Below are 26,231 nucleotides of genomic sequence, written 5' to 3'. Positions count from 1 at the left end.
GCCCCATGTTCACGTGTGTGCATGTGTGTGTGTTGGGGGGTGCAGTTAGGGAGGACTTCCCGGAGGAAAGGAACTTTGTACTGGTGTGGGTGTGAATGAGCTAGCCGGAGGAGAGGAGGGACCCAGGACCACCCAGCCTGGCAGAGCTTCAGTTTCCAAAAGCCGGGTGCAGAGGACACTCGACAGGTGTGCATACATGGTCTGAGAGGTGAGAGGAGAACCAGGGGAGGTGGGTCCTGCAGGGGATGCTGTAGAGATGCGGGCCGGGGGAGGACGGCCCACATGTCCACTGGGCTTGATCCAGGAGGTCACTGGGAGCCGCCTGGAGGGAGCAGTGTAGAAGCTATTGCTTCTCGCCTTCCCAGAGATGTGTCTTCTGGTCCTTGTCTCCTGCTGCCTCCTTTTAGCTGGTGCTCTATCCGAGACCCCGTCTCTCTGTGCCAGGTGCTGGCGTCGGAGGGTGTGAGGGCACCAGCCGTTCTTGTGCTGAGGACAGGGCCTGGAGCCATAAGAGCAGACTCAGCATGCCCTGCTTCCTCCTGGGGAGGTCTTGGGGCCTTGAGGAGGGGAGATGGGTCTGTCCTCATCCCAGTCGTACAGAATGGTGCAAAAGCACTGGGACACACCAGGTGACAGTTGCTTGTCGTCTCCCTGAGAACGGGGTCATGACTCTGGATCCCTCGCCCCAAGCTCAGAGCCTGGCATGTGGAAGGGTCCTAAGAGGGGCATCTGCTGGCGCCCCAGGCTAGTGAGGTGGGGGGCCCCGCAGGGGCTGGGGGTGTGGGCTGAGTCTTGGGTGGTTCTGTTGGGTTGGAATTTCCTGTTGGCATCTCCTTGCATCTCAGGCTTCCCAGCCATGCGGGTCCTGGACCCCACGGGGACCCCCTCCGACTTTTTGCTGTGGCTTTAGACAGTGCCGTGGAGCAGATGGGGCGTGGGCCTTCCGTCAACTCTTTATTTTTCCAAATGAGAGTATTAAAATAAAACCAAATAGAGAGCTAACCGACCACCATCTCATATCTCAGCATTTCATATACATGGAGGGCATTTTAATGCCCCAGGTTTTGGAAGGACAAGGAATTTTGTCTCTGTGGATCTCATCTAGTCAGATTAACAGGGACCAGAGATGGAAACTGTGCCCTGCTGAAGTTTCTTCTCAGAGAGGGAAAGGATCTGAGGGAGAAGATTCCAGACTCGCCCGAAGCCCCACTTCTCTCTTAAGAGCACCTGCGGGCTCTTAAGGACGGGCGTTGAGTGAACAGTAAGCGCGTGGTGGGTGTGGGTAGGTGACAGCGCTCCCCGGGGTTGGGGACAGAAGAAACAGTGATGGCCTTGTCGCTCCAGGTTTCTTTCGTGACATGACTTAGGAGGGCCACTCAGACATGGCGGGGTCTGTGCCTGAGGTTTCCTCAATTTTACGCCCTTTGGGAGGTGCTGCCGGGGGATCTGCTGGTGAGCCTGGTTGGTCTGATGCTGTCAGCTGCTGTGTGTGGCATCAGGTGGGGTGACACCTTGGTCGTCTCCTTGCCCCCCGTGCCCAGCCCAGCCATGTGCCCTGTGTCAGAGATTGGGGCCACAGCCTGGAACCCCCATCCCTCTTTCCCCTTCCACTGATGTCACAGAGTTCCTGCTGTGAGTGGTTGGGGGAAGTGATGCTGGAAGAGGGGCCTTCCCATCACCTCCAGAAAGCCTTCCCTCCCATCTCCCCTGGGCTCGGGCAGCCCGAGCCCCATGCTCCGTGGCCCCATCTGCCAAAGGACTTGTCACACTCCCGGGTGACAGTCACTTGACCCAGCCGCTCCCCCCACTAGTCTGGGAGTGGCGGACCGGCACTGAGAAGGTGCCGCATCGGGGTGTGACAGGATGCACAGGCTGAGGGGGGGCGTCGACGGACATGTCCACAAGTGGGGACAGGAGAGGGGCGCCTCTTTGGGCTTCAGGTCACCCCCGGTTTGGTGATGGGGCAGAACTGAGAGGCAACCTGACCCCGCAGGTACAATGAACAAGCCACGGTGTCCGCAGTGATGCAGGAGGTCAAAGCCAGGGCAAGTCTGAACTTTAGGTCTTTCTGCCTCTCCTCCACCTGTCCCACCCTCTGCTGGCCACTGCCCCAGCTGCATGGGGGAGAGATGATCCCTGGGGATTTTTGTTTTGTTTTTAAACTTTTAAATCATCTTTATTTTGGTTGCAAAGTTACAATTTACTTTTTAAAAATATATATTTATTTATTTTTGGCTGCGTTGGGTCTTCGTTGCTGTGCGCGGGCTCTCTCTAGTTGCGGTGAGCGGGGGCTACTCTTCGTTGCGTCGCGCGGGCTTCTCATTGTCGTGGCTTCTCTTGTTGTGGAGCATGGGCTCTAGGCGCGCAAGCTTCAGTAATTGTGGCATGCAGGCTCAGTAGTTGTGGCTTGTGGGCTCTAGAGCTCAGGCTCAGTAGTTGTGGTGCACGGGCTTAGTTGTTCCGCGGCACGTGGGATCTTCCTGGGCCAGGGCTCAAACCCATGTCGCCTGCACTGGCAGGCAGATTCTTAACCACGGTGCCATCAGGGAAGCCCAGGCGGATTCTTAACCACTGTGCTACCAGGAAAGTCCCACAATTTACATTTTAATTAATATTTTCACCCTTCCCATTTGAGGTCTCATAGCTTGCCTTGGAAAACATTGCATTCTCTACCAAACTGCTCTACAAAGATGTTGTAAAATACAGTTTCCCAGATTAATCCTCTTTGCCGGTATTCAGAGTAGTGCATAAAGACAACATCGATTGAAAATGGCAAGTGACTTAATCGGCAGAACGTACAATTCCTTTCCTAATGAAGGGTGCTACAAAATGGTACACAAAAGCTCAGTTTTTAAAATGCATTTTAAAAACACGCATAACTGTGTGAGCTATTATATATAGAATGGATACACAGCAAGGTCCTCCTGTACAGCGCAGAGAACTATATTCAATATCCCATGATAAGCCGTAACGGAAAAGACTATATTGAAAGAGTGTATATATATGTATAACTGAATCACATTGCTGTACAGCAGAAATTAACACAACATCGTAAATCAACTCTACTTCAATTAAAAAATTTAAAACTACGCATAACGTACAAGTTGACCATTTCAGCCCTTTTTTAAGTGTGCAACTTGGTGGCATTAAGCCCATTCACGTTGCCGTGCAACCGTCACCACCATCTGTCTCCAGAACTTTTCATCTCCCCCAGTGGAAACTCCGACTCCCCCTCCCCCTCCCCCAGCCCCTGGCACCCACCATTCTACTTTCTGTCTCCATGGATCTGACTGTTGTCAGGACCTCGTATAAGTGGCATCATACAGCCCTTTTGTGACTGGTTTCACTCAGTATAATGTCATCAACAATGAAAAAAAGTAAAAGAAGGATTCCTTTCAGTGTTGGGCATTCAGCTTCCAAAAACAACAATCATGGGGAAGTTAGTTCCCCAAAGTAATTTTAACCCGAGGCTGCATATATAACGGTTGTTCTACAGGACATAAGGAAAGATAAATAATGGCCCGTAGAACCAGACCGTCATACTCAACGTGGTTTCAATAGAAGAGCCAAGTTGGGATCGTTAGAATCTGAGGACAAGGTTGACAGATGGAGAAGATGCTCAACCCAGAGCTGTTTGTTCCCATAGTGAAATATCGGAAGTAACGTAGATGCCCGGGGGGGGGCGGGGGAGTGGGTTGGAGACGATGCTACTTCTATACAACAGTGTGACGCCTTGTGCCTGGCACAGTGGCATAAAAAAGGAATTTAAGGGGGTGAGAGGTGGTGAATGGACGGGCTGTCTCTGCGGGGATCCTCATGTGTCCGGCTGTTACGATGAGGACAGCGTTGTCCTGTCTGCTCTGACCTCTCTGCTGCGTCCCATCCAGCCTGGCCGTGGGTGCCCCGTGGCCCCTCGGATTGGGACTGCAGGAACTTCCCCCTGGCTGGAGAGGGGGCGCATCCTGCCCAAGGAGGGTGTGCTGACCCCGGCCACTGGGAGTTCCAGCCTTATGGCTGCTTGGGGCATTCTGGGGATGTTCCACGTTTCTGGATTGAGCGAAAGATGTCACATTTCATTGTCCTTCTGAGAATAAGGTTCAGAGTGCTCCAGGCTCCCCAGTGGGAATCATTTCCAAACGTTTCTACAGCTTGGGCACAAAGTTCTCGTGCCACTGAGCCAGCTCCAGGAGTCTGAGCTTCACCTGTGCTTGCCTTTCTCAGAGTTGAGGGAGGCCGAGGGGCTGCCACTCATCCCTGGGCCATTCTGCACCCCGAGACAGGGCCTTGGTTCCCGCATTCTTCACGGACAACGGCAAGCAAAATTCCCTTTGTTCCTTCCACGTGTAATCCAGCCACTGTTTACTGGGACTCCCTGTGTGCTCGGAACTTTATAAGCTTTATCCATCTCCTCAGCCACCTTCAGAAGGTACTGTGAGCCCCGTTTTGCCGTCCAGGAAGCTGTGGCTTAGAGAGGTGAAGTGTCCTGCCTAGGGTCACACAGCAAGAAGGCGCTGGAACTGGGATTGGGGCCCATGCCTGTTCGGCTCCGAAGCTGGCATTCCTACTCACCCCTGTAGCTGCCGAGGGCTGGCTGTGGGCTGAGGGCTGAGCCCGAGAGGGAGGCCTAGCTCTGCATGGGTGGGAGGGAGGGAGGGAGGGAGGGAGGGAGGGCGAGGCAGACAGATGTTGTCAATTGTGTTTGCTCCAGGCCGGGCTGGTGGGCAGGCGGGCTGCGGGGGTGGGGGAGAGACTGGATGGGGGTTGGGCCGGGGCCAGAGGGGCTGAGAGAGCCACAAGGCGTGAGACTGTGGGCGGGAGAGCTAGGCGGGCCCTGCTGGGATTGGGGTGAAGGGGTACAGCACAGGGGACATTGGCCTCTGCCAGGCCACGTGGCTGGGTCACAGTCGTCTTGGGGGTGAACCACAGGCCATGTTTTATCTGTGACAGGTCAGGTCCTGCGTTTTGTGAATGCTTCCCTTAGAATCAACTGGAGCAAGAATGAAGGAAGGAACGAATGAATGAGTGGGGCCCCTGGAGGTCACCCCGGTAACCGAGAGGCTCTCCCTGATGAGGGACCTCGCTGTTTGGGGCTGGGAAGCCGGTGATGCCAATTATATCTGACCCCCAGCCCACGGTGCCCCCCACGTTCACCAGATGGCATCATCAGGAAGTGTGGAGGGGGACAGCTGAGGTTGGGATGGGCCGAGCGGCCGGTAGGCAGTGGACCGGCAGACTTGGCTCTGGGGTGGACTGTCACCCTTATTGCCAGCCTGGGGGAACCCGAGACAGCGAGGATGCAGCAGTGCATCTTCCACTCCGAGCTCCCCCGGCTGCGGATGGGGCTGAGGTTGTCATCGTTGGGGGACCTGGCAAGGCCCTTCCTCCTCCTGGTTCAAGAAATACCTGGGGCTTCCCTGGTGGTGCAGTGGTTGAGAATCTGCCTGCCAATGCAGGGGACACGGTTCGAGCCCTGGTCTGGGAAGATCCCACATGCCGCGGAGCAACTAGGCCCTTGAGCCACAACTACTGAGCCTGCGCGTCTGGAGCCTGTGCTCCGCAACAAGAGAGGCCGTGATAGTGAGAGGCCCGCACACTGCGATGAAGAGCGGCCCCCGCTTGCCACAACTAGAGAAAGCCCTCACGCAGAAACAAAGACCCAACACAGCCAAAAATAAATAAATAAATTTAAATCATATGGGCTTCTAAGAAGACCTCTGCTTAAAAAAAAAAAAAAGAAAGAAAAAAAAGAAATGCCCAGCCCAGCCTCGGACCACGCCCATTGGGTGTCTCCCTGGAGGTGAGCCCAGAGCTCAGGGGCACCGTGTTCCAGGTGCAGTTTGTCGGCAGAGGTGCTCGAGGTGGCTGCGGGCAAGCCGTCACAGCCGGTGTTTCTGGACGCATTGGCCTCGTGCTGAGCCCTGGGGTGACCCTCTCTTTTGGGGCCACCCCAAGGGCTGGGCCTTGGAAGAATAATGAGCTCAAACAGAACACCCAAGGCCCTTGGTGCCAGGAAACGCTGCCAAGTCCGGCGGGATTTACCCCGTGGGGCACGGGAAGGCCAGCCGTGAGGAACCGTGGCGTTTTGTTTTTTTTTTTTTTTTTGCGGTATGCGGGCCTCTCACTGTTGTGGCCTCTCCCGTTGCAGAGCACAGGCTCCCGACGCGCAGGCTCAGCGGCCATGGCTCACGGGCCCAGCCGCTCCGCGGCATGTGGGATCTTCCCGGACCGGGACACGAACCCGTGTCTCCTGCATTGGCAGGCGGACTCTCGACCACTGCGCCACCAGGGAAGCCCCCCGTGGCGTTTCTTAGCGCCCAATTTTGAAATGTCCTGCCGAGAGGTGACCTTCTGCCTGGGAGCAGAGGCTGTTGTCACTAACAACAGCCCCCTCCCGGCTGTGGGTGGAACCGATGCTGGGGGGCGCCTCGGTACTCGGTTGCTCCTCCCTTGGGGAACGGTGGGGTCCCCTCCTTCCTGTGAGCCGAGGGGCCCAGCGGGGCAGCAGCCTGGGTGGGGCTGAGTGCCGGGCTGGGCGCTGGAGGGCGTGGGTGCCCCAGCTGCTGGACCCACCTGAGCCTTCCATCTTTCCTTTTTGTGAGCAAAGAGGCAACCTTGTGACAAAGCAAGGGCAGAGACCATCACCGGCCTCAGTTTCCCGACCCGTACAGTGAGGACTGATGCTCTCCTAGAAAGTGGCTCCGACGATGAAGTGAGAACACAGAGTGGGTCCCGGAAACGCTGGCTCTCTGCTTCTCCGCAGAGCCGGCTGGTTGCATTCGAGGCCCCGCATCACGGTTCCCTCCTCTGTCCTCTGTTCATGCTGTACCTCTTCCTTGGTGTTCGCTCCCCACTCTCGAGAGATGCCTTCCTTGGTTGTCCCAGTTTGGGGGACACCTCTAGGCCTCCCCAGTTCTGCACTGTTCATTTTTAGTGATAGAAACCATCTGTGACCCCATAGGAGTGGGGTCGGCAGCATCCTGGATACCCACCCGCTGGGCTGGAAGGCAGCTCGGCCGTGCCTTTGTCAGTAACCCCTGTCTTTCTTTCTTCTGGACTGCGAAGGCAGAGACCCCGTCTGGGCAGGTCCCCATCCCAGTTTCTGGCATCTGGCTGGAGCAGGGGTCCCGGTGCTGAGCTGCAGCCCCGTCAGAATTGGATTTGGAAGGTAGTAGTTAAGGTTTCAGGCCTTTCTAGGAGGAGCGGAGTGTGTGCTCCCAGCCTGCGACTCAGTGGAGTTTTCAGTACACGTTTGTCGAGTGACTGAGGGACCGGATGTGCCGCGGCCCTTTCGGGCCCCGTCCTGATGCTGTAGAGGAGACCTAAGGAAGGGGTGTCCAGATGGTGCGGCCGGGAGGGGGCGCTCTCGGCCACCTGAGGGGGCCGCCCGTCTAAGGGGACCTTGGGCAGGGTCCGAGGTGAGTCACCTGTCGTCAGTCACCCTGTTCTCTTCCCTGCACGGCAGGCGCAGACGTCCCTATGGAGGCTTGCTGTGCAGATGGACATCGAATGGCCACTCAGCACAGGGACTGCTCCCTGCCGTACGCCTCGGAATCTAAGGAATGCAGGTATGTTTGCCGGTGCCGCTGTGCTACCAGAATAGTGTTCTTCTAGACAACAGCAGGGGAGGAAGGGACAGTGGGTGCCAGGCCCCCGGGAGAGGCTGGGCCCCCAGGGCCAGGCTGCGGGAGGTGTGGGGGGCTGGTGACCCCTGCGTCCCTCCTCTGTGCTCCCACGGGCCTTGTACGGGACTCCGCTTACCCTTCCCGTGCCACCCTGGCAATGCCGGGGCATCCCGTCATTTCACCAGGCTGCAAGCAAGGGGATGTGGGTTTGTAGCCCTCGCTGCCGCACCTGGGCAGTGTGGCCAAGTCACCCAGCAAGGGGGTGGTTGTTGGGGGCGGCGGATGAGAGCGTGTGACTGCCAGTGCTTTGCAGATAAAAGCATGGGCCACCTTCAGACCCCGAAAACGCAGACGAGCGAGTCCCAGAGCAAAAGTTCTGCCAGACCGTTGCCTACTTTATACAGTAGCCAGCCTCTGGATCAACTAGTTTTATTCCTCTCTTCCTCAGTTGACTCAAGCTCCCTCAAAGTTTTGGGAGAATGTAAGTGTAGAATAAATAATAAAGGTATGTAATGTTGATCATCACCGTAAAAATAATAGCGAGCCTTTAAGAAGCACCGACTTTGCGCTGGGCGTTTGCTGCCCTTCGTCTCATTTCACCCTGTTACTGATCCCATTTTACAGATGAGGAAACTGAGCTTTCCCCAGTACGCACAGCTGGTAGGTGATGGCCTTAGGACTTGAACCCAGATCTGCTTGCCTGGGGAGCAGAGGTTGAGGGGGAGGCGAGGGTATGAACGCATTCCATCACTTGACATCCGTTCATTTTCTCTGCCTCTAATCCGAGTCTAAGCTGCTTTGACGCTTGGAGCTGTGGGATGCTAGGTGGAGAGCTGCCATGGAAGGAATGTGCAGGGGAGGCTTGTCTGCCTCACCCTGGAGTTTTGCATTTGTGTTGGCATCGAGCAGAGGCTGCTGCCTGCCAGCAGTGACGGAGGATGTAAATCTCGATTTAGGAAATTCTTGAAAAGTCGAAAGCATTATAGACCAAACAAAGGAAGGGAAGACAGGGCACTCGGATTGTTTGAATTGACTGGGAGACCACGCCGTTAGGATTTATGGCGCGTCTGATGAGTGAGAGCCGGGATCTTGGCTCCCGAGCGTGGCTTCGAGCTGGAAACGTCAGAGGGTGGCTGGCAGTTGCGGAGCGAAGCTGGGTGGTGAGCGCCAAGCGTTCTGTTTGCAGACTGGGCTCTGAGAGGCAGCCGGGCCCCGGGGACCCTTCTGGGCCGGCTTTCAGGCTGTGTGACTTGAGCCAACTTGGAACCTCAGTTTCCCCAGATGTAAAAGGAGGACAGCGGTAGCTTCCTTTCGGGGTTGTGATAATGACCGAGGCGAGGGAAGCAGCCGGGACCACCAGGCCAGGCTGTGGGGCTGTATGTGTCTGCTCGAGCTGCCGGCACAGATACCTCTGCCCGGGCGGCTTAAACCACAGACATTTACTGTCTCACAGCCTGGCCGACAGAAGTCTGAGATCGAGGTCTCAACAGGGCTGGTTCCTCCTGGGGCGTCTCTCCTGGCCTGGGGATGCCACCTTCTCCCTATGTCCTCGCGTGGTCTCCCCTCTCTGTGTGTCTGTGTCCTAATCTCTTATCCTATAAGGATGCCAGGCAGATTGCACTAGGGCCACCCTAACCTTAATTACCTCTTTAATGACCATTTAATCTCCAAATAAGTCACATTCGGAAGTCCTGGGGTTAGAACTTCAACATAGAATTGTGGGAGGCAGGGATACAATTCAGCCCAAAACGGGGAGCCCTGTTTGTAAATCAAAGGCTTACAAAGTGAGGCGTCAGCCATCTGACCCCTCAACGGACAGAAGGAGGAACTGAGGTCAGCGACTCAGTGGCCTCTGGGCCCCACTTGTGAATTTGGATTTTAGTCATGACTGAATTTGTTACTGACTTCTACTCACCAGTGTCTTGACTGAGCTTTGGAGATATCTTGAATCCCCAGTGGGCTCCAGACTCTAGAGAAGCTGCCTTTTTGGCTATGCAGCAGGCATTCGTGTTATGATCTACATTTTTTTTTTTTTGAGAGTTATGTTTTATTTGGTGGACTTTCTGAGGACTTCAAGCCTGGGACACAGTATCTCAGATAATGCTGAGAAAACTGTTCCAAAGAGGCAAGGGGGGAGCCAGGATATATAGGAGTTTTTGCAACAAAAGGCCAGGTGGTCGGAACATCAAGATTACGGTCCATGATCTACATTTTGGGCAGGGTTGTAAACTTCAAACACGCATTCAGAGATTTCCTGAAACGTAAGTCATATCACCTGAATGGCCGAGAAGGAGGGTCTTCTCTCTTGGGGGCAGATATGGGTGCAAGTCCAGGTTCCCCCTGACCCCCGACATGTTTCCAGTGGGGCCCACTCACTTCATCACGTGGGACCCAAGGGAACTCTGGCTGGATAGTGCGAGTTTCCACATGACAGGGTCCTCAAGACGTGTTGTTCAACTCCCAGGACGCTGACTGCCAGCGATTGGCCTTTTGTTTCCCCGAGGCCCAGGGAGGCCGGTGGACTTGTCCCTGAACTCACGGGCAAGGGCTGCGTCTGTGTCCAAGGCCTCTGAGTGAGTTAGCCGCTGGGCTGCTGGGCTCTGACCGCACCCCGGTCCTGTTTGCCTAGGTGCTGCCTGCTGCCCCTCCAGCCTGCCCTGCACCCTTTCCTCTTTGTCAGTTAATGTCGGGGTCTGAACCCCATACCATCTGCAGAGGTCAGAGGCCAAGCTTGTGGTCTTGGGCTCAAAGTAAGATGCAGCTCATCTAAGAACACAACTGGGTTTTAATTCCAGGGGCAGCACTGGGTGCCACCGTAGGGGATGCTCAGGAGAACAAGAACCGCCCCCCGCCCCGCCCCAGCCCTCCATGCTTTCCTCGCCCAGTGGACGGGGACGGCGACGGCACACGACAGATGACTCTGAGCCCCAAGTCGGAGCCGCGGTGCTAGGATGAGCAGGGCCGTGTGCAGTGGGGAGTGACAAGCAGTGCAGCGATGCTGATAGCAGGGAGTTTCTAACAAGTTCAGGGTTATCGCTTTTAATGAAGGCAGAGAAGGGAGAGAGCAGGTCAGAAATCCAATCTGTTTTAAGAGGGTCCTCTTCCTAGTAATAGGTAAAAGATACAAGAAACAGGGCTTCCCCGGTGGCGCAGTGGTTGGGAGTCCGCCTGCCGATGCAGGGGACACGGGTTCGTGCCCCGGTCCGGGAGGATCCCACATGCCGCGGGGCGGCTGGGCCCGTGAGCCATGGCCGCTGAGCCTGCGCGTCCGGAGCCTGTGCTCCGCAACGGGAGAGGCCACAACAGTGAGAGGCCCGCGTACCGCAAAAAAAAAAAAAAAGAAAAGATACAAGAAACAGAGACCAGCGGCCGCTTGCTAACTCAGTAGTTCTGGTATCATTTTTCTTCTTTTGAAGTGGAATTCTGCCGGGATCTCCAGTTTTAAGTCCTCGTTCGTTCGGCAAATCTTTATTGAGCTCAGTGCTGTTCTAAGTTCAGCACGAGGAGAATGGGATCACACGGGTGGGCGAGCCCCAGGCCGAGCCTCCAGGGTAGAGTCGAGCAAGGAAGGCACCGAGGGTTCTGTGGGGCCCAAGAGGCCTGGGGTTGGTGCCACTGGCAGACGAGGGGATTGGCAAGGACCGCAGAGGGGCCAGCCCCTCTCTGCACACATGGACTCCAGCCGGGCGTGTTCGACCTCTGCCTGAGCCTCTAACACATGGCGCGTTTGGGGGCGATCGTCTCCTCAACTCACGCATCGCCATGCATTCTGGCCTCGACCAAGGGCCCCGTATGCCTTAGGACCCAAATATAAATTTGCCTCAAACCTTGGGTTGAATTAAGCCCGCGAGTCTCTCGGAGGAATTTGGATACACATGGAGCCAAAACCTAAAGCGGATCCTCAGATGCTGTCTTTCAGTCTACCAGTCACTCGCTGAACCCCTTCGTTTATTTATTTCACAAATCGTATTGAGGGCATTCTGGACAAGATGGAGATGAGTCAGTGAACAAAATAGGCAAAATCTCTTCTACGGAGGATACAGATGATGGCATGGGAAAGTCTATCATTTGTAAGAAGGCACAAGGTGTCATGGGAACGGAAAGCCCAGGGACAGGAGGCAGGGTCTCCTGATCAGGGCAGGTTTACAATTTTAAATAGAGCTGTCTGGGGACGCCTCGCTGAGAACAGACGTCTGAGCCAGCACCTGAAGGAGGTGAGCCAGGCAGCCAGGTGAATGCTTGTCCAAGTTGAACGGCAGCAAGGGGAGAGCAGCTCTCTGGACGCCCAGCCCCACCAGGGTAGAACTTAGTAACTGCTGCCCCAGAAGCCCCCTGGTGTGGGAGGCTGAGGTTCCCCACCAGGCCATCCGTCTCCCTGTCCCTGAAGCCTCTGTACAGGTCTGGCACACAGTAGGGCCACAGCCACATTTTTTTTAAAAAATTGCATTAAAATATACATAACACAAATTGTACCGTCGTAACCATGTCTAGGTGTATAGTTCAGTATATTCACATCACTCTATCGCCATCACCACCATCCATCTCCAGAACTTTTTCATCTTCCTAGTGAAACTCGTACCCATGAAACAAAACCTCCTGCTTACCCCCCCTCCCCCAGCCCACCCCTTCTATCTTCCGTCTTTATGAATTTGACTCCGCTGGGTCCCTCATATAAGGGGAATCACAGTAGTCATCCTTTTGTGTCTGGCTTATTTCACTTAGCTTACTGTCCCCAAGGTTTATCCATGTTGTGACATGTGTCAAGGTTTCCTTCCTTGTTAAGGCCGAATCCAAGTCCATCATATGTACAGACCACATTTAGCTCATCTATTCCTTGATGGACACTTGGGTTGCTCCCGTCTTCTGGCGATTATGAATCACGCTGCTGGGAATGTGGGTGTGCAAATATCTGTTTGAGTCACGGCTTTCGATTCTTTCGGGTTTATGCGCAGAAGTAGGATGGCTGGATCCTATGGTCATTCTATTTATTTATTTTTTTGCGGTACGCGGGCCTCTCACTGCCGTGGCCTCTCCCGTTGCGGAGCACAGGCTCCGGACGCGCAGGCTCAGCGGCCATGGCTCACGGGCCCAGCCGCTCCGCACCATGTGGGATCTTCCCGGACCGGGGCACGAACCCACGTCCCCTGCATCGGCAGGCGGACTCTCAACCACTGCGCCACCAGGGAAGCCCCCTATGGTCATTCTATTTAAAATTTTTGGAGGACCTGCCATACTGCACCATTTTACCTTCCCACCCACAGTGCATGAGGGCTCCCATTTTTCCACACTGCTTGTTTTCTGTTCAGCCAATAAGTATCTTTGAGCGAATGGATCAATGGATGCACATCTGCTTGCTCTCCCTGATAATGCAGTGACATGCCTGTCATTTGCAAATCCACTGAGAGCACGAGTGGATGTGTGGTAGCAGAGTACAGGCATATCTCATTTTATTGCTTTGAAGTTTGCGTGTTTTTTTTACAAATTGAAGGTTTGTGGCAGCTCCGCGTTGTCAGATGATGGTTAGCATTGTTTAGCAAGGAAGGTTTTTTTTTTTATTAAGGTATGTATTGCTTTTTTAGACATAATGCTATTGTACACTTACTGGACTACAGTACAGTGTGAACATAATTTTTATATGCACCAAGAAACCAAAAAATTCATGGGACTAACTTTATCGTGGTTGCCTGGAACCAAACCCGCAGTATCTCGGAGGTCTCTCTGCAGACAAATCCATCCCGGAGCCCGAGGGCAGTTCTAGAAGTGCACGGGAAGCCGGGTGCAGAGCTCTGGCCCCATAGGGTGGAGGCTGGGGGCCGAGGCAGCCTGGCTGGCAGCACATGGAGCCCAGCGGGGCCCCTCCCTCTCCGGCCCAGTGCAGGTCTGACGGCTTCTCCTGCCCTTGGTGGCTCTGGCCAAAGCCAGGGTTATTTGGGGTCTGGTGGGAGCCACACCTGTGATCACACACCTTGCGCTCCATCACCTGCCTGCCCTCACCACCTGGAGCTGTGTCTGAGGGACCAAGCCTGGGAGGTGACGGTCCTTCTGGCGACATAAGCTTTTGTGCACGTGTGTCCTCGGGTTTCCGAGGACCTTCCTCCCGGAGCTCCCAACGGGGCCGGGAGACGTGGATGCCACGGCCCGGTGTCACCGTTGCCACCATCCCTCACTCCGTGGCCTTGGGCAGGCTACTCCGCCTCTCTGGAGCTGTTTCCTCTGATTCCGGAAACTGGAGATGAGTGTTGGGAAGGATTCAACTTGATAAAGGATCAGAAGGTCTGGCCCAGAGTCAGCCATCTGCTGTTTTTGTTTTTTAAAATAGGTGGGAACTTTCTGTGGCTGAGGCTCAGAGGTCAGAGAGGTGAACTGGAGCTCTGGCCACACAACTGGGGCTCTCGACTCCACTCCCAGTTACCACCCTGCGTCCGGTCTTTCTAATTAAACACTGTTGGGCACTTTCTGTATGCAGGCGTTGTGTGTGTGTCTGTGGATGAGTGGAGGGGATGGGCAAGGGGGGGACACCCAAAGATGACAGAGCTCCCATCCCCGAGGGGCTACTGCTTCCAGGCCCTGAGTACCAGCTGGTGGGCCCCCCGCCCCACAGAGCCCTTGGGCCAGCCTGCCCCCTCTGCCCACAGGATGGTCCAGGAGCAGTGCTGCCATAGCCAGCTAGAGGAGCTGCACTGTGCCACGGGCATCAACCTGGCCAACGAGCAGGACGGCTGCACCGTGCCGCATGGGGACAACACCAGCCTCGAGGCCATGTTCGTGAAGGTGAGGACCTGCGCCCCTCCCAGCTCAGCAGCCACTGCTTCAGCAGGAGGCCTGGGGCGCTCTCCTCTCTGCACCCCCGACCTCAGATGCCTTTCCTATGGGCAGTGCATCGTGCTCGACTCGGGGCGGGAGGAGGGACACTCAAGTCTCCCCACCTCCTCCAGTTTATTCAGTAAAGCCTGGACAACACCCCGGGCCCTGTCCGACACCGGGGAAACAGGGATGGAGTGACCCAGCCTTGCCCTGAAGACTGCCAGTCCCGGGGCTTCAAACAGGAATGTGGAGGTCAGAGCAGGGGTTATCTGGGCTCAGGGCCGTCTGAAACCTCTTCTCAATTCAGACAGGCATTCCCCACCCCACCCCGGAGGCCCTCCAGCTTCTCTGCTCTCCCGAACTAGTCAGAGTTCAGGATGGGCCCCCATCAACGCCTCTGATGACACGTGACCTCCATAACCACCCTGGAAGAGAAAACTGAGGTTCAGAGAGGCCCACACTCCAAAGTGGCCTCTCAGCAGGGGTCCCTTCAGGACCAGCAAGGGAGGGATCTGGTGAGGCAGAGCTGGGAGTGTGGTCCATCTGGCCCAGAGGGAACCCTGCCCAAAGGTCAGCTATGAATGAAGGCCGTAATCCATCCTGGGACTCCAAGTCCAGGCCAGGTCACTCAGGACCTCTGTCACTGTGGAAGGCCTGCATCTTTGCATGGATGTGGAAAGGTTACTGAGAGCGTTCCCAGGTCTGAAGACTGCAAATAAACTAGGCTGTCCCTCTCTTGCCACCTACTGAGGGAGAAAAACAACCCGACCAGAAGGCACTCAGGTTTGGAAAGTTAATTAACCTGGACATCTGGGTTTCTGTTGGAGGTGCCAGGTGACAGAGATGAATTCCCTGGAAGAAAGATGCCCCCGTTCCCAGTTAGGAAGGCCCTGCAGTAATTTCAAGGAGCAAGCATTGGAATGAAGTCTGGATCCCGAGACGGGGTGTGTGGGTTCCTTTCCGGGGATTCTCTTTCCACGCAGGTCGGAATGTGTAGGGAGATTCCACGTAGAGGAGCTGTGGGTCCAGAGCCCCTCTGCCCGCCCCTCAGCCTTTGTGGGCTTTAATGGGAGGAGGCTTCTGGTGTGAGAGAGCTGGCGGCGGGGGCGAGGGGTGGTGATCTGGTCAAGGGGGCCTAGGAGCCAGGACCTTATGTGTTCAGTGACTGCCTCCCAGGAAGGGTTGGGGCTCTGCAGACGCTGTCTGCCCGGCAGACACTTCCGCCAGTGTCCCCCGACTTGAGAGAAAGGCATGGAACTTTGTAAGGGGAGTGGAAACGGATGGCTTTGGCAGATGCGTGGTCTGTGTTTCCGGGAAGGGGGCCTCATGGCCTAAAAGGTGGGGGAGGTAACTGAGGCTCCCACTCTTTCCAGCAGCAGAGGCTGTAGAATGAGCAGATGGGAGACCCATCAACCTCTACGAAACTCAAGCAAAGCCACCCCTCCTCTGCTCCTGCCATGGACCTTCTGGAAAGCTCTTAAGCTTTTCTTAGAATGATAAGGACTGAAATGGGGCTTTTCATGTGCCAGGGTGAATGTTGTCCCTGGGATTCAGCTGTGACTTTTGGAAACACTGGGGTCCAGGTGACAGGCAGCAACTCTGTTCCTCACTTGATGACCAGGCTTGAGGTTCCCTTCCTGCTGCTTGAACCACCCTCACTCAGTGCGGGAAGAGACAAGGTGCATATTCATCCTTCCAGGCGTGGTAGAGAAATCTCAGACCACGCAGAAGTCATGGACCCTTAGGGAGCTCTTGTGTGAGCCCCAGAAGGCCCTCTCCTAACCCCCTCTTCCTGGAGGTGGAAGCTGGGCCGGCAGGGATATTGGGGGGCAGTCAGGTATCATGGAGCGTGTGCTGGGATAAGGCCCTTTAAGGTACCTTTCAAAATCAGAACCTGCGGGATTTGGGAGCAGCAGGCTTCGGGCCTGGATTGCTTTGCTGTTTCCTGCCAACATGTAGAAGATGCAGCCCAGGTCAGGCACATGTCATCACCGTCCAGGGAGCATTAACACGGCGGGGCTGAGAGGTCCGTGGGGATCCGCTGTGTCCTGTGTCTGGCTTCCCCAACGGGAGTCTCCTCCTGTGTTTGCAGAGGTGCTGCCATTGCTGCCTGCTGGGAAGGGCGGCCCAGGCCCAGGGTCAGAGCTGCGAGTACAGCCTCATGGTCGGCTACCAGTGTGGGCTGGTCTTCCGGGCATGCTGTGTCAAGGGCCAGGAGACAGCAGAGTTTGCCCCGGGGGACGTTGGGGACCTTCAAGAAGCAGGTAATTCCCCCCTTTCTTCCCTCTTGGGCAGTGCAATTAGTTAAGGTCATCCAGAGAAACAGAACCGATAGGACTTGGAGACAGAGAGACATTTTAAGAAATGGGTTCACACAGTTGTGAGGGCTGCCAGGTCTGAAATCTGCAGGGTGGGCCCACTGGCCAGGGACCCAGGGGAGAGCTGATGTCGCAGCTCGAGTCCAAAGGCCGTCTGCTAGCAGGGTTCCTTCTTACCTGGGAGAGGTCAGTCTTTCTCTTAAGGCCTTCACCTGATTGGACGAGGCCCACCCACATGATGGAGGGCAATCTGCTTTACTCAAAGTCTGCTGATTTCAATGTCAAACGCATCTAAAAAATACCGTCACGGCCATATCCAGACTAGTGCTGGACCAAATATCTGGGCACCGTGGCCCAACCAAGTTGACACATAAAATTGACCATCACAGGCAGTGTGGGCACGCACATTTACCATTGCCTTAACTCAGAAGAGACTGGTTCTAGTTGTCAGAGTAGTTTCACGTTTGTCACTGTCCTGGAGTGAAACTGAGGACTTGGGATCTGGGATCTGACAAATCTGTGTTCATGTCCCTGTCCTGACATGTATTTGGGGGGCAAACTGGTGTATCCAGGCCTCAGTTCCCTCATCTGTGAAAAGGGGATAATTAGAGTCCTACTTCCTCAAGTTGCTGGGATTAAATGGGAGAAGGAGTATAAAGTGTTTGCCATCACATTTCGTCCCATCCCTCCAACCGCCTTGGGCAGCATGGGTGGCTGGCCGTGCTCTTGTTTCACACATGAGGAACTGGCACTCAGGATCACGTGGTCAGGGGACTTCCCTGGTGGTCCAACGGTTAAGACTTCGCCTTCCAATGCAGGGGGTGCAGGTTCGATCCCTGGTCAGGGAGCTAAGAGCCCACATGCCTCGGGGCCAAAAAACCAAAACATAAAACAGAAGCAATAGTGTAACAAATTCGATGGAGACTTTAAAAATGGTCCACGTCAAAAAAAAAAAAAAATCTGGGCTTCCCTGGTGGCGCAGTGGTTGGGAGTCCGCCTGCCGATGCAGGGGACACGGGTTCGTGCCCCGGTCTGGGAGGATCCCACATGCCGCGGAGCGGCTGGGCCCGTGAGCCATGGCCGCTGGGCCTGCGCGTCCGGAGCCTGTGCTCCGCAACGGGAGAGGCCACAGCAGTGAGAGGCCCGCGTAACGCATAAAAAAAAAAAAAAAAAAAATCTTAAAAAAAATCACAATTATTAAAAAAAAAACGATCACATGGCTGACATACAGAGGAGGGAGAGCGCTGGCCTTCCGATGCCTGGCCAGTGCCATCTCTCCATCTGGAGCTGAGGCAGGGGGCACCACTCGTTAATAGCAGGGGCAACACTCATTAATAGCAGGCTGTGAGCATTCAAACACTAGATATTTATTCAGCAAAGGGGCAAATGACCCCAAGAGCAGCTTCAGGAGGGCTCCCAGCTGTGTGTCCACCAGTTCAGTCTCCACCCTCCATTTGTCTGAAGCCACATCAATCCTGAAACCTTGGGGCTTCATGATTCAGTTACATGGTTCAGGAAACTTCTTGGTTGTCTAATCATCTCTTCCACTTATGCAATGGTTTCCTGTGCCATAATGGAAAGAGCCCTGGAAAATTTCAAGCATCTGCTCTGCCCCAAGCTTGCTGCGTGACTGGGACCTTTGCCTTCTCACTCTGAGCTCCGTCTGCCCTCTGTTAAAAATGGGAAAGGGGCAGGAAGGGGCTCGGAAGGGCGAGCTCACAGACCAGTGGTCCCTAAGTCAGGCCATCCATTCATGTGGCTTTGGGGTCCTCGGTCAAACGACCAGTCTTTCATTCTTTGTTTTGATTTCTCAAGTCCGGGGCCCCATGGCCGCCGTGGGGCTGATTTCAGATATTTTAGTCATAAAGGGGGATTGGAACCCCATTCTGGCTCCTTCCTTGACTTTTGAAATCATGGATGACATTTTCACTTTAAACAAACTCAAATTCTTCATACTGATGGAGAATTTCTCCTGTGTCTCCAGGGAGGACTTTTGTTGATTTATGTCTTGTTTCATTAATGATCTCTGAGCTTTTCTGTTGCTCCAGATGTCTTATTTCTCCCTCGTCTTTTATCTGCTTCATTTCTTGCCTCAGACTTTCCTCAGTGTCTCTATGAGGACTTCCCTGTGTTTCCTCCTCACCCAGACACAGACCTGCTTTCCTCTCTTCCACTGACATTTATTGTGGGCCTACTGTGTGCTACCGTAGCGGGCCCACAGACCAGTGCTGGCCTGCAACAAAACACGTACAGAAGTTGGGAGTAAGCTTTTAGAAACTTCTATAAGCATTTGATAGAGTAACATGTCTGTTTAAATATAAAATTGGGACTTACATGTCTGTTTTCTTATCTTAGTTTTTCTAATAATCTATATTATAAGTGATCAAAGTATTGGTCTAAGATGGGGGAAAGAACCCTGTTCCTTGGGGATGAACTGTGCTAGGGCGTATCTTGGTTATGTCCATTCTGCAGATTGGGAGACTGAGGCTGTGGAAGCCTCAATTCAAGATTCCTTTTCTGGCATTCTTTGCCAGGCTTGCTGGCTCCTGAAAAATGCCGTGAAAATCTTGATGACCTCATCACCTGAGTGATAAATAGTTTCTCATGAGTCCTCCTGGCCTTCTTACCATGAGTCCTTCGGAGGATGAGGTCTGGACACCCTGGCCTGTGCCTGGCACATGGCAGGGACTTGGGCTTTGCTGGGATGGAATGCACCAAGTGAATGAAGAGTCCCCAAGTTAAACATTCTTTTTTTTTCTTTTTTTCTCTCTTTTTTAAAAATTGAAGTATAGTTGATTTACAGTGTTGTGTTAATTTCTGCTACACAGAAAAGTAATTCAGTTATACACACACACACACACACACACACACACACACACACACATTCTTTTTCATATTCTTTTCCATTGTGGTTTATCCCAGGATATTGAATATAGTTCCCTGTACTCTACAGTAGGACCTTGTTGTTTATTCATTCTCTATATAATAGCTTACATCTGCTAACCCCAACCTCCCACTCCATCTCCCCCCACCCCCTTCCCCCTTGGCAGCCACAAGTCTGTTCTCTGTGTCCTTTTCATAGATAGGTCCATTTGCGTCATATTTTAGATTCCACATGTAAGTGATCTCATACGGCATTTGTCTTTCTCTTTCTGACCTGCTTCACTTAGTATGATCATCTCTAGTTGCACTGACATTAAACATTCTGAGCAAAGGTGCTCCCGGCCTCCTAACCTAGAGATGACTCACACCCTAAGTGTCTCTGGCTTAGTTCCTCCCTAGCTGAAAAATTCTTTGGATTATTTAGGAACCCTTACCATATCTTAATAACCCCTAAAAAATAACGCCTTATGCCTAGGTAGTGTCTATAACTTATGTTACGCTGAAACTTACAGCAGAATTACTAATATGTGTTCTTTCTACTGATGTCTGCTTTTCCAGCGTGTGTGTATCATGTAGTCACTGTAGGCGTTTTAGAAGACACGGGAAGGCAGAAGGAAGAGGAAGTCAACATGGAGATAAATATGGTTTCCATTAGGTCACGTTTCCTTCCAGTGTTTTTTCTGTCTCTCTTGGCTTCTCTTGTGTAGGTGTGGCTGTGCTGGGGATACCTTTGCTTTATGCTTTCCCCCGCAGCGTTGTAATGTAATGGCTGTTGGATTGTGATTGAATTGTGATCACTGTCATTCCATCTTGCGGAAGGTCTTCATCATCAGAGCACTTGGTTTTTCAAGTATTCTATGAATTCTTGGGTCTACCCACCCAGGTTAAAAGGACTAATCCATTTCTTCTATACCAGAATTGCCAATGGAATACAACCCTTTAAAATGAGGGCCCAGGTCTCCCACTGGGTCCCTCTCTATCCTATTGTGATTATTGAGAGGAGGGGCCTTGTCTGTGCCGAGTGCTTGACCCTCGGAGCAGATACTCAGATACCTTTGTTGAATGAATTGAGTGAGTGACCGTTGATGTCCGGCACTACATTGAGCTTTGCCGGCACAGTGTGTAAAATAAGTGAATTCATTTCCTGGGGCTGCTGTAATAAAGCACCACAGACTGGGGAGCTTAAACCACAGAAATGTGTTGTCTCACAGTCTGGAGGCCAGAAGTCCGAGACCAAGGTGTCGGCAGGGCCGGCTGCTTCTGAGGCCTCTGGGAGCATCTGCTCCAGGCTTCTCTCCCAGCTTCTGGGAGCATCAGGTATGCCTTGGCTTGTAGATGGCTGTCTTCTCCCTGTTTCTTCACACCGCTTTTCCTCTGCGTATCTGTCACTGAGTCCCAATTTCCCCTTTTTGTAAGGACACTCATCATTGGATTAGGGCCCACGCTAATGACCTCATCTTAACTTGATTGTCTGCAATGACCCTTCTCCAAACTAAGGTCACATTTCCAGGTACTGGGGGTTAGGACTGCAACATCTTCTGGGGTTTGGGCGGGGTGGGACACAATTCAACCTGTAGCCATAAGCTTTTACCAGGTGCATTGTTTTCGGTTTGGAAGACGTGACTTAGTTTATAGTAGGGCCGTGACTGCATTTGCAGAAATATTTGAGTAATGTGGACAACGTAACCACACTCAGCATTAAGTTGATGACTACAGACAGACCCTTGTGCCAGTGCTGTTTCTGTTATAGTAGATCTTTTAGAGATTTAGCTACATTTATAAGTGTGACTCTGTTTTTAAAAAGGATAAAATGAACACTGAGCTTTTTATAAGATGTACCAGCAGACGTTACTGCATGATATTTGCAAGAAGAGAAGATGCTCGGCGTTGCATTTGTGTTAACGTGGGCACTGTGTGTGGACAAACCTGTGTTTGCCTCTTCCCCCTCAGCTAAGGTCTCTGAGATCGAGGAGGGACAAGAAGACCCCTACCTGAATGACCGCTGCCGAGGTGAGACTGGCCCTCCCCAGGGCTAGCTGGTGGTTAATGAAGCCCGAGGGGAAGTCAGTGCTAATCTCGCTGGGAGCTTGACCGCAGCCCTTTGGCTGGGAGTCAGCTGTAAGGCCCTGTCGTCTGCACTCCCGGGCTCCTTCCCTTCCTCTCCTCCTAGCTGGGGCCTGATGGGCGAGCGAGGGAGAGGGTGGGCTTGTAGAGAAGGGGCCGCTTGAGGAGCTGGTGTGCAGAGCTCTCCCACCACAGCCCACAGACTCTGTGAACGATGACCCCCCAAGGCTGGGAGCCCCTTAGGGGATGGGGGTGAGTGATACTTCATTTTGCGGCTGGAGCTCCAGCTGTACCATCTGTGATAGTCATTTGTCTCATAAGAGAGGCGTTTGCAGATTTAGTCAGTAGGGCCTTGGGACTTCCCTGGTGGCGCAGTGGTTAAGACTCCGTGCTCCCAGTGAGGCAGGGGGCCCGGGTTCAATCCCCGGTCAGGGAACTAGATCCCACATGCATGCCGCAACTAAAAGTTCTCATGCCGCAACTAAGGAGTCCACCTGCCACAACTAAGACCCGGCACAACCAAATAAATAAATAAATAAATAAATATATATACACATATGTACATATATTTTAAAAAGACTTTAAAAATAGTCCACATCAAAAAAAAAAGTCACTAGGGCCTTGCACCTTTGTTTTCCATATGCTAAGACTGTTTCTCTTTATGGAACATTCCCGCATGTCTGGACTGGCAAGTCTGCTCCCCGAGCACATTCAGTGGCTTGCCTTGTGGTTGGGCTTTCATTAGGGAGCCAGTTTAATCACAAAATGATGTGGTTGGCGCACAGTGACACTCGGCACAGAGGGCTGGGGGTAGGTGGAAGGGGGGGCAGAGAACCCCAGAAAGGCTCGTAATCCTCTCTGGGGGGCGTGCGAGGCTCTTCCTGGGGGAGGGGATAGCTGGCTTGCAATGGCTGACGATGGGTTAGCCAGGGAGATGACATTGGCAGGGGGTTTGTGGCAATGGGAGCGGGACTTGCAGGCCCGCAGCAGCTGGGCACTGGTGGGCCATGGGGTGGGGTGCGGGGGGAAAGGAAGAGGCTGGAGAAGTGGGCAGGACCTGCAGGCCCCGGGCAGCAGTCAGAATTTTATTCCCTGGAATCTTTGCCCGTTAGAGGTTTTGTCCCCGTGGGATTTGCTCTTTGGGCATCATGCTGGCTGCCCTGCAGGAAGCCTGGTTGGAGGGTGGTACCAAGGGATGCTCAGAGAGCCAGGGGAGCGGGCGGCCGGAGCTGAGGCAGTGGCGGTGGAAATGGGGTATCGGGGCCCCGCACACACCCCTGATCTGTCAGATCAGGGCTGGGACCTGAAGCCGCAGCCCCGGGGGGTCTCCCATGGGTAGGGAGGGCGCTGTGAAGGCTGCAGTGGGCTCCAGCCTGGGGAGCCTGCCCTTCTGTGTCAGCCTACCCTGAGGGCGCTTTCTCTGACCCCATCCAAACACCTGGAAAAAACCAGGAGGTCTCCGGGGTGCACCTGGCCTCCGCTCACGTTTGCTCTGACTCCAGGCGGCGGGCCCTGCAAACAGCAGTGCCGAGACACGGGGGAGGAGGTCGTCTGCTCCTGCTTTGTGGGCTACCAGCTGCTCCCGGACGGCGTCTCCTGTGAAGGTAAACGTCGTCCTGCCCTGGGAGCCTCTGCCTCTGCCTCTGCCTGACAGCCAAGCAGGGCCCGCTTGGCACAACTTGGGGCCCCATTCGTAGGTGAAGAACGGTCCAGGACCGGCTTCCCATCGTCTCCTGGAGTTTGCAGCGCCTGGCTTCCGGCCACGGCTGTCCTCCAGCAGGATGTAAACACCGTGCTGTGAAAAGGGGTTGGCTTTGGGGTGTGACCGGGCTCTGAATCCAGGATCTGCTGAGTGGCCCTGGGCACGTCCCTCAGCCTCTCTTGGCCTCTCATCTGTGAGATGGGGGAGACGGAGGGAGGTGGTAGCCCCGAATGGGGGGTTCTCTGGGATCACGTGAGTCCAGTTCAGGGCCTGGTGCTCGCTCAGCAGGTGTTCGGGAGAAGCAGTACGTCTGAAATAGCTCAGCAGGGCAGAGGAGCCGTTGCTTTTGCTCTGATGGCGAGCGCCCAGGGCTCCAATCCGGTGCACGGCCTATAAATGCACGTGCCCGGGGAGCTCGGTGGATGCGGGAGGTCGATCCCCTCGTGCCCTCTGGTACATTCCTGCTGATAAAGCGTGACGATCGGTGGTTCTTGCTGGTTACTCCTGCGTCACCTGTGTCTCTCCTAGATATCAATGAATGTATCATGGGCGCCCAAAGCTGCCGTCTTGGAGAGTCCTGCATCAATACAGTGGGCTCTTTCCGCTGCCAGCGCGACAGCAGCTGCGGGACTGGCTATGAGCTCACAGAGGGCAATGACTGCAAAGGTAGGATAATCTCCGAGTCTCAAAACCTCATCCCCCGGAAGTGCGTATGATGCGATGGGGAAGTGGCACTGGGCTCCCTGGGGTCTGGGCTCCGTGGTGCCGTGTCCCCCCTTTGGCTGCCTGGGGCACTGGCCAACCCTGTTATTAGTGAAGATTTACCTCCTTTACCGTAATGCTGAGTTAATGACAGTGGAGAGTTTGGATTTCTGAAAAGGCTTAGAACATGCTCATTTAAAAACAAGACCAGAGATGAATTTCAGGTGCTCACATGTGCTTTCCAGTCCCCCCACCCCCGAGCTGTTTTTTTGCACAACAGCTGCCTTCCATCTGATTCCAGGTTTCCTTGAAGTTCAAAGCATATTCCCTTCCGCTGCATAAAAAAACATGACATTTCTGGCTGCTGGCTTTCCCCCGCCAAACCATAGATGTTATTTGGCAGATAAGCCTTTGATGAGGATCTGTTAGAACATAGTTTTCTGCTGAGGGTTTCCAGCCCTTCAGAACGACAAGACCACTTGTGTAAAAACGTCGTTTGAATTATGAGGGCCTTTGGATGAGCTCAGTCCTCCCCACCCCTGCAGACTCCCTGGGCGGTGTGGACCTCGAGAACCCAGGGGCCCAGCCAGCTGAGTATACACTTTTGAACATTTGACGCCATGAACTTCAAGGGAAGGGCAGCCAACACGTCCAGTCACGACAATCACCATTGTTAATATCTGGAATATTGCGAGGACTGCAGAGTGAATAAGTTTATAGGGACAGTGTTTATTGCCAATTAAGATCATCATCGCTTTATAATCTAAACTAAACATGCCTGAAATGAAAACCAAATCAAACCAAACCACATATTGCCAGGAAAACGCCTGGGTTATTTATCACATAACAGAAAATTTGCATCATAAGAACCTTGGGGGGAAAGTCAGTTTTGAATCTTTAGAAACACGAGCACCATTTGGCTAAGGCCCTTTTGGAATGTGACCTCTCTATTGGAACGTTTGGGGTTATAGTCTGAGTAATGAGCATTAAAAGAAAAAAAAAATTCTTGTGATTTTAAAGTGTTGAAAGATGCTTCTGGCAGGACTCTTGCTAACAATTTCCTTTTTTTATGATGTACCAGATATTGACGAGTGTGAGAGTGGTATTCATAACTGCCTCCCCGATTTTATCTGTCAGAATACTCTGGGATCCTTCCGCTGCAGACCCAAGCTACAGTGCAAGAGCGGCTTTATACAAGATGCTCTAGGCAACTGTATTGGTAAGATGCTGCCGCCAGGGCTAACGGGTCCGCCAGGTGGGGGAACCGTCCAGCGATGGGGCACTGCGTAGTGTATTAGAACGGAGGTCAGCAAGCTTTTCCTATAAAGGACTGGATAATAAGTTCGTCATCGTGGGCTGTGTGGTCTCCGCTGCAACTACTTAGCTCTGCGGTTGGAGCTGGAAAGCAGCCATGGCTGTGTTGAACAAGTGGGTGGGTCTGTGTCCCAATAAAACTTTATTTACAAACACAGGCGGCAGCTGGGTTTGGCCTCACGGCTATAGTTTAGCAATCTCTGGTTTAGATGAAAGCGCTTGTGTTTTGAGGTCAGAGACACCTGGTGTTGAACCAAGTGACCTAAGGTCATTTACTTCCTCGGAGCCTCAACTTCCTCCTCTATAAAATGGGAATAATCATCATATCTGGCTTGTAGGCTTGAGGCAAGGATGAAACAAGGTGGTTGTGAAGTGCCCTGTGTATTAAAAAATGGTTTTAGAAGACACTCTGTGTTAGGAGTCAAGTTCGTAGAGACAGAGAGTAGAATGGTGGTTGCCAGGGGCTGGGAGACAGGGGTGGGGAGTTAGCGCTTAACAGGTGGAATTCTGCTTGGGATGGTGAACGAGGTCTGTGGCTGGACAGTGCTGTTGGTTGCACAACACTGAATGTGCTTGATGCCACTCACCTGTACGCTTAAAAGTGGTTAAAATGGCAAAATACTGTGTTGATATCGGAGGAAGATCAATGTGAAATGAAAGCAAATGCCATGGAATTTAGTAAAAAGAGGAGGTCTGGGTGAGACTGCTTGAGTTGCAGAGGCAGTGTGGGGCAGGGGCGAGTGCGGGAGTAGTGGCCAGAGTGACCTGTTCTTCAGACGGGAGGTGGTCCCCGCTTTCTCCTGCAGTCGCCCGAGACCAGCC

At 53.6% G+C, this 26,231-nt stretch overlaps 1 protein-coding gene across 1 annotated transcript in view; it reads left to right on the top strand.

Annotated features, from left to right (window-relative positions):
* The window catches only part of FBLN1 (fibulin 1), a 50,467-nt gene that overhangs the window by 7,385 nt on the left and 16,851 nt on the right, over positions 1-26,231 (top strand). Inside the window, exons 3-9 of the mRNA XM_065888429.1 lie at positions 7,463-7,565; positions 14,258-14,393; positions 16,519-16,690; positions 21,578-21,637; positions 23,194-23,295; positions 23,922-24,059; positions 25,177-25,314. Coding sequence (XP_065744501.1) covers positions 7,463-7,565; positions 14,258-14,393; positions 16,519-16,690; positions 21,578-21,637; positions 23,194-23,295; positions 23,922-24,059; positions 25,177-25,314 — 849 coding nt within the window. The remainder of the gene's footprint in view (positions 1-7,462; positions 7,566-14,257; positions 14,394-16,518; positions 16,691-21,577; positions 21,638-23,193; positions 23,296-23,921; positions 24,060-25,176; positions 25,315-26,231) is intronic.

This window comes from Phocoena phocoena, chromosome 11 (assembly GCF_963924675.1).
Source record: "Phocoena phocoena chromosome 11, mPhoPho1.1, whole genome shotgun sequence".
NCBI lineage: Eukaryota > Metazoa > Chordata > Mammalia > Artiodactyla > Phocoenidae > Phocoena > Phocoena phocoena.
The sequence above is the reverse complement of the archived record's forward strand: the minus strand, read 5'-3'. Positions and strand labels throughout refer to the sequence as shown.